General features: G+C 49.3%; 1 protein-coding gene and 1 pseudogene across 11 annotated transcripts; one reads left to right on the plus strand and one right to left on the minus strand.

Moving 5' to 3' along the window:
* Positions 1-4,254: 4,254 nt before the first annotated feature.
* On the minus strand, positions 4,255-5,577 carry LOC122689406 (annotated as a pseudogene).
* Positions 5,578-6,151: 574 nt separating this feature from the next.
* On the plus strand, positions 6,152-9,398 carry LOC122690635 (uncharacterized protein CXorf49 homolog). Of its 11 annotated transcripts, none has more exons than XM_043897515.1 (8): positions 6,152-6,373; positions 6,630-6,695; positions 7,133-7,229; positions 7,818-7,880; positions 8,170-8,270; positions 8,469-8,514; positions 9,075-9,116; positions 9,199-9,398. In XM_043897515.1, the coding sequence occupies exons 1-7, from the start codon at positions 6,350-6,352 to the stop codon at positions 9,113-9,115; spliced, it is 438 nt and encodes a 145-aa protein (XP_043753450.1). In that variant the 5' UTR covers positions 6,152-6,349; the 3' UTR covers position 9,116; positions 9,199-9,398. The 11 variants fall into 11 exon arrangements, 6 of the variants coding, with proteins under 6 accessions (XP_043753450.1, XP_043753452.1, XP_043753453.1 ...); XM_043897517.1 differs by having other exon boundaries at positions 8,170-8,243; XR_006340060.1 differs by lacking the exon at positions 6,630-6,695 and having other exon boundaries at positions 7,087-7,229; positions 7,745-7,880.
* Positions 9,399-11,099: the final 1,701 nt, after the last annotated feature.

Raw genomic sequence — 11,099 nt, forward strand, 5'->3', positions numbered from 1 at the left:
AAACCACTCAGTTTGTGGTAATGTGTTGTGCTTAGTTGCTCAGTTGTGTCCAACTCTTTGCGACCCCATGGACTGTAGCCTGCCAGGCTCCTCTGTCCATGAGGATTCTCCAGGCAAGAATACTGGAGTGGGTTGCTATGCCCTCCTCCCAACCCAGGGATTGTACCCAGGTCTCCCGAATTGCAGGTGGATTCTTTACCATCTGATTCTTCCCCCACCAGGGAAGCCCAATGTTGTGGCAATTCTATAATGTATATTGTGCTTGTGAGCTGAGTCATGTCTGGCTCTTTGCAACCCCATGAACTGTAGCCGGCCAGGCTCCTCTGTCCATGGGATTTCCCAGGCAAGAATACTGGAGTGGATTGCCATGCCCTTCACCAGGGAATCTTCCCAACCCAGGGATCAAAATGACATCTCCTTATCTCCTACATTGGCAGGCAGATTCTTTTACCACTGCGCCACCTGGGAAGCCCTATAACATATATTACCAATATATATATAAATAGAACACAGACATATATGCATGTAATATATGATACACACACACACACACACACACACACACACACATATATATATAATGTACTATAGGACTTCCCTGGTGGTTCAGTGGTTAAGAATCCTCCTGCCAATGCAGGGGACACAAGTTTGATGCCTGGTCCAGGAACTAAAATCCAGGATGCCACAGAGCAACTAAGCCCAAATGCCACAATGCCACAACTACTGAACCTGTGCGCCTAGAGCCTGTGCTCCACAACAAGAGAAACCACCACAAAGAGAAGCCCGCACACTGCAATAAAGAGTAGCCTCACTTGCCACAGCTAGGGAAAACACACACACAGCAACAAAGACCCAGTGCAGCCAAAAATAAATAGTTTTTAAATAAATATTTTTAAAAATTAAAAAATAGGTATTATTTATAAATTATATATAATTTTATATCATATTTATTAATAGATATTGGAGGTGCCTAATGTCTTGGTCACTTGCTCAGAGGCCTGAAGGGAAAGGACTAGAAGATTTGTGACAATGAAGAAGTCTATAGTGGAGGCTTGTGGGTGGACAGCTGGTAGTGGGTATAAAGTAGGAAGATTCGAGGATTGGGAGCAAATACCCAGCAGAAAACATCCAGGCACAGAAGAGGGACTGAACAAACAAGTAGACAAATTAATTTGGCCAGCTGATGTTAGCCATCTTTTGTCATGGGTTACCTGAAACTATCCTGAGGGGTCTGTGCACAGATAGTTCCCATAGGCCCAGATGGAGGCCCAAGAATAAAGGCTCCTCCCCCTTACCAAGGCTGATCCATCTACTGTTACCTCTGAATGTTCAACTTGCCAGTGACAGGAACCAACTGGTACTGAACCCCTGATGAGTGTTAAAAGAGAGACTAATTTTCATTGTATGCTGCCGTGCACTATTTGGGCTTCCCTGGTGGCTCAGAGGGTAAAGCGTCTGTCTACAATGTGGGAGACCTGGGTTTGATCCCTGGGTTGGGAAGATCCCCTGGAGAAGGAAATGGCAACCCACTCCAGTACTCGTGCCTGGAAAATCCCATGGACGGAGAAGCCTGGTAGGCTACAGTCCATGGGGTCACAAAGAGTCAGACACGACTGAGCAAGTTCACTCACTCACTCACTTTGTGCACTATTTGAATTTTACCATGTGCACATGTCACTTCTATAGTAAAAATTATGAAACCACTCTTGCTTTGAATGAGAAAAAAATGAGAAAGACCTGGTTGAGCAGGAGAGGGAAATGTAGTCAGTTCTGAAGGCAGCAGCAGATGGAGCCAAAGGCAAAGTGAAAGGATGAGCCTCAGGTAGAAACACACAGGCTTGTGGGTGATGGGAAGAGGGCAGAGAGGTGGGGGGGGCACAGCAGGGGCAAGTGTTGGGTACAAGATGGTCAAGAAAGTGAGGAGCAAGGTCTTCTGCTAAAGGTGAGGGAGGAAGCAGGCAGCAGAGTCCGAGGGATGGAGAGAACACAGAAGGTATGAAAATAGCCCTGAGGATTCTCTCCATGGGGGAAGGAAGGAGGGAATGAGAATAGTGATCATTAATGTTTTTAAGATGAGTGCTGGTGTTACATGAGTCTTTGCTCTGTTCTTCCTTAACCCTTTCAATGTGTTTGACATCAGTGTCATTGTGGGGCTCCTAGAGGACTTAAGCAGAGATGGGCAGGCCCTGTCAGGGTCTGCCTGACTTAGGATGGTGTGAATTTCTGGTGCACCCAATCTGCTCTGCTCTGTAACCTTCTTCTGTAGGATAAGCTTCTAGGTGTAGGCTCAGGGGAATCAGATAATGGTGGGTAAGAGGTGTTCAAACAGTCCAGGCTTCTATTCTAAGAAACCATCCAGAATAGGGTGTGTTGGGGAGAGGCCATGTTACACAGAGGAGTCTTAATGCTAACGAAAGGAAGGGAGGTGAGGAAGAGGGAAGGCCTTTAGGGGATGGGAAATTGTTGACAGTCAAAGGTCTTACAGAATCCCAGGAAGAAGCCACTCCTCTGATGTTAGGGCACTCAGCTCTGGGAAGCTTGGAACCAGAAAGTGCAGAGAAAATTATGATAAACCATTGACATTTTCACCCCATTTCATCCCCTTCTGTCCCCCAGCCAGTGTTAGATGTTTGCTGTGTGTCCTTGCAGACTTTTACAAAATATGTTTTGTTATACACACACACACACACACACACACACAAACAACATGCAGGACTTGTGTGCAGAGAGGGGAGTTTACAAATTGCAGCTTACTCTATGTCCTGTTCTGCATTTTGCTTATAGTCATTAGGATGCTTTTTGAAATCAACTTAACAGTGTCATTCTTTCCTTTTCCCTGCTGCATTTTAACCTACTAGATGACTATGACCCACTGCATTTATCCATTTACTTACTGATGGGAATTGAGATTATTCCTAGTTTTTCCTGTCACCAACATCCTTGGGCATGTGTCCTAATACACATCAGATACCAGTGTTTCTCTAGATGTGCCAGGCAGTGAGTTATAGAGAGAATGGCCATTTTCAGTTGTAATACTTTTAGTTTGAGGCCAGTCTTGTCGCTTATATGACCCCACAAGCTGAATGACCCTGGGAAGTTGCAGACACTCTCAATTTCCTGCCTGTTTACTCACCTATAGAAGGAGATAATAGTACATAGTTCAATCATAGGATTGTTTCATGGCTTAGTTAATACTTATGTATGGCTTTTTGTGTGTGTGTGTACACATTTAGCTTTATTGTAACAAAGCAACTTGTATACTTTTGATGTTTAAAACTGAGCATCATCTTTCCAGTGAAACAAAAAGAAAATTTTTTAAATAAACAGGAACAAAATTACAATATAGAATGTCAATTGCAAATAAGATCCAACAGGTTCTTCTGATTCTCCCATTGAGCGGCAGGGCTCAGGTCATGGTTAGGAGTTAATTTTATTTTTAAAGTGTCATCTTAAACTGCAAGGATGTCCATTAAATATCACAAGTAAACATGCCAAAGGAGAAGCCATGTTGTCAAAATGCCCACTTAACCCACCCAAACATCTCAAACCCACCCTTTGCTGACCTTCTATAACCCAATTTTTAAAGTTTTTTTTTTTCTTTTTTTAAACAAAAGAAAGTAGACAGATACATGTTGGTAAATGCTAACTGTCCATATTCACATAGAGATACAGTGTAACCTCTGAGCCCAATATACAGAGAAAGGAGGAAAAAGCTAGAATTCTATGCACCACTACACAGGGGCCTAGCACCCTCCCACTTCTAGCAGAGCTAAGAGAGAAGAAGGTTTTTCTTTTTTTTTCCACCACAGAACATGGTGGTGCTGATTCTATAAAGTTTTTCTTAAGACAGGAAGGGATAAAAATGAATTTGGAACAGAAAGGGGTAGAGATTATTTTCCCACTGAATTCTGCTCAAGGTATTCCCCACCCCCCAAAATAAGTTGTGAACCATGGTATAAAGGAGAAAAGAGACCTCAAAAACAGGACAACTGAGCACAAGAGGAGGAAAAATAAAAGACTGCAACTTGCGCCTAGGGACTGGAGAAATTTTTATTTATTTATTTATTTTTTCATTTATTTTTATTAGTTGGAGGCTAATTACTTTACAATATTGTAGTGGTTTTTGCCATACATTGACATGACACAGCCATGAATTTACATGTGTTTCCCACCCCAATCCCCCCTCCCGCCTCCCTCCCCATCCCATCCCTCTGGGTCTTCCCAGTGCACCAGCCCCGAGCACTTGTCAAAAGGTTGGAATCCATCAGTGTTCCATTAGTCATCTTCCTCTCCTTCCGCCCCTTCATCATCATCTTCATCTATTTCACCTTCATCCTCATCCTCTTCTTCATCAGTACCTTCCAATCCTTCTTTCTCTTCATCATCATCCTCATCTTCTTCTCCTTCCCCTTCCTCATCATCCATGTCAGGAACCAAGTAGTATTGTAATGAATTTGGCCAAGTATCATCTTTGATGACCTCTCCTAACTCATCTGCACCTGCATCGGAATGATCAGTAAACCAGGTGAAGAAGCTTTCTGGTTCCTCATGCTGTCTCTTCCTGCTGGCTTTATTCTGTTTGACTTGATCTTTTCATCAAATCCTTTCCAGATTTCCAGTTGATTTCAGTGGACTTCGAAGATGGATCACCACTCTTATTCAGATGAAATTCTTTGGAGAGAATTTTATTTTCCAAGTAAGGGTTTTCATCAAAATAAAAAATCTATTCTGTAACCTGATGTAATGTCTTCAAATTCTGTCACTTCAACTCTTGTCAAATAACACAGCGCCTCTTCATACTCCTCCCCAAGCAGAGAAGACACTTGTGGATGGTTAACAAATGTTACCCCAAAATTTGGGATTTGGGCAATCAATTCCAACCTCTTCTGAAAAAAAAAAAAAAAAAAGGTTGGCGGAGTTGGTAATATTTCTGTCCTACTTTCAAAAGTATTAAGTTCATTATGTTTCTATTTCATTTTATACTTCATCAATGTGTTCAATTGCTTCTTGCTGTTCTTTTTCTGAAGTCTCGGGGCCTCATCGCGGTTGGATTTGAGCTTCTTGGTACTGACTTTGGCTGCAGGCGCCAACCTGGTGCTGGTGCTCGGGGTTGGGGGCGGAGCAGGGAGGTGAGAAAGAGGGGAAGGCACAGGGGGCGGCCAGCGGCTTCCCCTTATGCCACACACACGGGCTCTGGCGCTCTGTCTCTCGCTCGCTGTCCCTCCCCCTGACTTGCGCGCGCTGCCCTTGTGGCCTGACGACGAGGGAGGGGCTGGGGCTGCGTTCAGGGCCGCGGCCCGGCTCGGCTCGTGCTTACAGAGGGGAGGCTGCGGCGGGCGGGCAGGCGGCTAGGCTCCCTCACTCTCCAGCTCGCTGCTCAGTCTCCCGAGCCACCTCCTCCTCCACATTCTCCTCAGGGTGAAAGGGGATGTATGGCTTTAAGAGTGGTACCAGAACCAGAAGTGAATGTTGCCCACTTTGCTAGCACAGATTCTGCCAGATAACCGCACCAAGTGTCCCTCCAAAGTTTAATATATGCCCCCCTCCAGCAGTGCACACAGCCACTGGTTTATTCATGACCTTCGTAAATTTAGCAAATCTGATGAGAAAAAATGATTTGTGGTTTGAGTATGCAGCTCCCAATTATTGATGGTGTGCATTAGAATTCCCTCCCATTTGGATTAAGTCAGGGATCAGGAAACTATGGCCTATGACCCGAATGCAGCCAGCCAGTAAACAGTATCAGAGCAGATTAGTTTACACATTGGTTAGGGCAGCTGTCCTGCCAAAAGTCTGGAGGCCAGGCAAGTTGCAATGGATCACTTAGCCTGCAGAGTAGGAACTGTTTCCTGTCTGCCCTGTCACAGAAGAGCTTTCCAACGCTGCTTTTTGCCTATTTGAGTCCTCTGCTCCTTCACCAAGCGGGAGGTTAGCTACATTTGGGAATGTGGGCTTACAACTATTCTCTGCCCCAGCAGGCTTCACAGTCATCAGTGCATTTAGTCCCCACAAGCCCAAAAGAGACACGGTGCCACTTACCAGTTTTAAGAACCCGAAACTAAGGCTTCAGACTGAGGAACCGGAAGAGGCGGGGCCAGAGCCCCGGAACCTATAATTCGGCTCCCCTCCCCCACAATCACCTCTTCAACGACTGATCCTGTAGGAACCACGTGCCCTCTGTCCTCATTGGTGGGAGCCCTCAAAAAACGGGCACGTAGCACACACTGATTGGTGGGCTGTGGCACGCATGCACCCTGTTGTTAAGGGGTAGGATCTTGGCCCCCATTCCGAGGGCTTCTAGCCCTCCCACCTAGGGCTGTGAGGGTTGTGGAGTCTGCTGTGTTGAGAAATGAGCTCGTCCGACGACGATGAGGTATGTCTGACTGGGATCAGGTCTTGCCCCAGGGCACAGGGAGGGCAGCGGTGGGGACAGGACCCACATAGTGGGGTCCCCAGGGTGGTGTAGGCGACCATGGCCTGGGTAGAGTGGCCCAGATGAGGGCACTCCAAGGTGGTGAGGGTACAGCCATCTGGAGGTTTGGGGAGGAGGCCTGGGGACCGGGGAGGTCTAGGAGAGCAATTGCTGGAACATGTCTCTGGGTCTCCATGGGCTAACTTCACTGAACCAGCCCCCCTCAGACCTGGAGCCCTCCGACCTGTCCTCGGACGAGTTCCAGGAGACACCGCACATGAAGGTGGGCATCTTCTGCAAAGAAGGAGGCCAGCTCAAGGTGGGGGGCTTGGATGCTTCTGGAGGCAGGCCCCTACAGGCTGCCCTCAGCGGGCCTGGCGCTTGCCTGTGCTCCATCCAACATGTGCTAGCTGCCACCATGCATAGGCAGTTCACAAGAGAGTTCGACATCTCTTCTCCCAACAAGCCATCTAAGAAAGCGCCGAGCATGGGCAGTGGGAAGCGAGGGGGAAGGCCCGGCCACCTGCCCCAGGTCACCCCATGGAAGAAGGGCCCTCAGGAGAAATCGCTGGGTGGCGCTGTCTCCAAAGTCATCCTGGGGAGAAAGCCCCAGGCCTGCCTCTCAGGGGGTCCCCTGGCACTAGACAGCTTCCCTCCCATCTCGGGCCTGCCAGTCCTTGGCAGAACTGGGAAGTATTCCTTGGTCTCTTCGGGGGCCAGACAACCCAAGCAAAACACCGGGAAGCCACCAGGGGCCAGCAGGACCAAGGACTCCGACCTTTGCAACCGAGGCAAAGAGCCGGCCCCAAAGAGCCAAGTGAGTAGGCGACCCTCCCTTCCCCTCCCCTCCTCTCCCCTCCTCTCCCCTCCCTTCCCCCTCCAGGCACTCCACCCTGAAGCTTGCAAGGGATCTTTTTCTCTTTGAGGTTGTCATTAGGATGCCCAGTGGGGCTGGTGGAGGAGGGCACTGGCAGCCAGTGAGTACTGACTAATCCCTCAGTTGTTGGGCGGCTCCTGATTCCTGCTGCCTTCTTTGCAGTGGCCCTGAGCTTTCTCAGAGCCCCACTGCTCTCCCTGGCTGACTTCTGGAGAGCATTTTCAAGAGTTTAGATTTTTACTTTTTATCTGTTCCCTACCTTGCCCTGCCCCCCCCCCCCCCCCCGCACACACACACAAGATCTCAAGAGTTTAGCTTTTTACTTCTTATCTGCTCCCTGTCTCGCCCTGCCCCTACACACACACACACACACACACACACACACACACACACACACACACACACACACACACACACACACACACACCCCAATGAGTCAGGAATGTGTGTTTTAGCTATCTTGCCCATCCAAGCATCATGGAGGATACAACATCCGAGACCTGGATACCAAGACCTCTCACATTCCAGGAAATTCACCTCTTTTGCCCATGGCCCAGGGAAGTGTCAAGCCCAGAGCATCTCCACCTTCAAGTGAGTCTCCAAAGTTTGGTTTCTAGGACAGAAGAGAACTCTTCTCAGACACTCCCAGGACCCCAGCCTTGTTCTCAGACCTCTCTGCCTACCCCAACAGTTCTCCCATAGGAGACAGTGAAGACAGGGCTGGATTGAAGCCAGGGCTCCCTGGAAGGCAGGCCCAGAGCTGCTGAGCAGAGCAGGGACAGCTTGACCACGGATGGGGGTGCTGCCTTGCTGCATACAGTGCTAGGCCCTTCCAGCTTGTCTTCTGGGCTTGGGAGTTGGATTTTATGTACTCTTTTAGGTTTCCAGAGGCCACTTTGTCTGCCCCGAGAGGAAATGAAGCAGCCACCAACTGGAGCACACAACTGCCTTCAAGTAATGCTCTCTTGTCTAGGCATCAGGGTCAGTGTCCAGGTTAAATATACTTATCTTGTCCCCGCCTCACCCCCGAGGTGGGAGACTATTTCCATTCCACTGGAGGACTCATTCTAGTGTAACCACGGGCTTTGGGATGTGGGGTCAGTACCAGGGAGGGATCTGGGGATGAACGGCAAAAGGGTGAGACCATACTAACAATTTATTCCCTGTCTGCTGGGCTAGTGTCCTGTGCTGCAGAGAGAAATTGACAACCTTAAAGATCAACTTGGTATGAATGGCTTCTGCCTGGGCAGAGGGAGACCAGGGCATCCTACTGCAGAATGTAGTTGGGGTAGGGGGCTGAGGGTATAGGCTGCTACTCAGGGATCAACATTCTGGTGGAAGGAGACTCTGCCAGACCTGACCCTGGAGCCTTCTGTGCATTTTTACCTCTCTCTGCCTACCTATCTACCTATCTCTCCATTAAAAAAATATATTGTTTGAACCACATGTGCACTTTGCCTACAAGTCCTAGAGATCTTATTTTAGTTCATTTAGAGATACCACATTTATTTTCTCTAACTGCTGGTAGGCAGAGAGTAGACATGTTTTCACAGGATCTGAATGATTCCGATACATTTTGGAGTTTGAGAACTACTTGTGCATCTTGTTCTCATTTGGAGAAACATGTCTATTTTTAACCTGAGTGATGGGTGGATGGGTTAGTCACAGGGCTGGATATCAGGGTTTGGGGGGTTCCATTTTCAGGGTTAGGCCTGTCCCATGAGAAAGAGGGGATTTCTGAATCCCTGTGCCTGGAATGCCTAGGTATGCCTTTCTCTGTTTCAGTGGCCTTGCAGTGCTTCATTGACAAGTTCCAGAGCCTTTGAAGTGAGTGGGACATGTTCTCCCCTTGCCCAATCTTGGTGTGAGTGGGCTGGGAGCTCCACCCTGACTCTGCTCCCTTTCACAGGCTGAACACAGCATCCCCCACATGGAAGCAGCTGGTGCCTCTTGAATCCAGAAGTTCCACACTGGGCCCCTTGTTGTCCTTGCCTGCTTCTCATCAGATGGCCCTGCCCTGCTGCCCTACCAGGGTGTCCCTCTTTCCTGAGGGTTAGCACAGCTTTTGCCCCTTACATGCTGCAGTTTTGAATTAAAGTACTTGTCAGATTTGGTGGTCTGCCTCCTTTATGTGGGGAAGCCTGGGTGGGCCCTAGTGGCCTGGGTCTGACTGGTGTGTGGCTCTTCTCGTATGTGTACCACACTGTTCTTCTCTCTCTTTTCTGAGCCTTGTGGTGTCCCCACCTCCCTCTCAGCAGGAACAAACTGCCTTCGCCCAGAGCCCAGCCACACTCCTCTCTCTGCACTTGGATCCAGGACGGGCACCCTGGCTGGTGGTTGGACAGCATATGCCAGAGTGTTTGCAGGAGGAGACACACACACACACACAGACATCAGCGCGGTTCGACGCCAGTTCAAAATGATCCTGTTGGGGCTCTGCTACATCTTAATTCAACACCCAGCTCAACAGACCTGCAAAGGAAACCAACAAATGCAACTGCAGCCGGGCTTTCTCATCAAAAACCGCCGGCCCTGCCGCAGGTGCACTTCCTGGAGAGGTGGAGATCACTGTGCCCAGAGTAACGAGGACGCACCACATACCTGGGCCTAGTGCCCCCCCCCCATTCTCAGTTCTCTGTGGGGAACCCTTTCCCATGGAGGCCCTGACTCTGCTCTGGCTCTGTGAGCAAGGGGCTGCCTCACGCTTCCCAGCACTCACGTGCCTCCTGCCACGCTTCCCCTGGCCACTGATCCAGAGCTGCCATGGCACCTGGACCCTGGTCGTCTGATGGAGGGGCCATCACGGGCCCACCATAGTGCCTGGCACATGCTAAAGGCAGTAGCTGCCTGCCAGGGCAAGAACTGGGGAGCCTGGAATTCAGCCACCTCCGAGAATGCTACAGGGGAGTTGGGCTAGCTGAAGAGTGACAGCAAAGGGTGGGAAGTGAGCAGGATGAAGGGGAGACGACTGACACAGGAAACGTTTACTTTGTCCTCTTGAAGGGCCCTGACCAGTCTGCAGGAAGTGGCACCTGGCCTTTCAGGACTCTCCGCATCTCCCTGTGGAGGCCATGTGGAGGGACGGGTGGCCCTGCTTGGCTTGAGTCCCAGGGCATCTTTCAGGTTCTGTGTGGATTTAGCTGTGTGCTCAGTCGTGTTGGACCCTTTGTGACCCCCATGGGCTGCAGTTTGCTAGGCTCCTCTGTCCCTGGGATTCTGCAGACAAGAATCCTGCAGTGGGTTGCCATTCCCTGCTCCAGGGGATCTTCTTGACCCAGGGATGAACCTGCATCTCCTGCATTGGCAGACAGGTTGTTTACCACTAGCACCACCAGGGGAGCTGCAGACCCTGCCCTCAGGGTCTGGGTTCTCATCCCTGCCTCTGTGGAATAGTAGAGGGGGCCTCACCGCAGGGCTGTGAGACACGACACCATGCCCTGGCTCCTGAGAAAAGGGCAGAGGGAATGACAAGTGTGAAAACAACACACAACCAAACTGGGCCCATGCCTGATCGAGGAACCTCCCTGCATGCTCCTCCTGGATCTGGAATATCTCTGACTATGTCCCAAAGTGACCAAATCCTGCCTGTTTTTACCCCTTCCCTCACCCTCCACCTTGGGTTTCTATCTTTCAGCAAAATTCTGAACAGAACTGATGCCTATCTTGCGATACTTAACTTTTTGACTATTATATATTTCTTTGTCTATCCTTGCCTAGATTGTTGAGGGCATTACATAGGTTTCCTTCCTTTTTCCATCCCTCCACAAAGTAAGTGACTTACTTTGACCGTCTCTAGCTTTAGTTCCTCTA

The sequence above is a fragment of the Cervus elaphus genome, chromosome X, assembly GCF_910594005.1.
Source record: "Cervus elaphus chromosome X, mCerEla1.1, whole genome shotgun sequence".
Taxonomy (NCBI): Eukaryota; Metazoa; Chordata; class Mammalia; order Artiodactyla; family Cervidae; genus Cervus; species Cervus elaphus.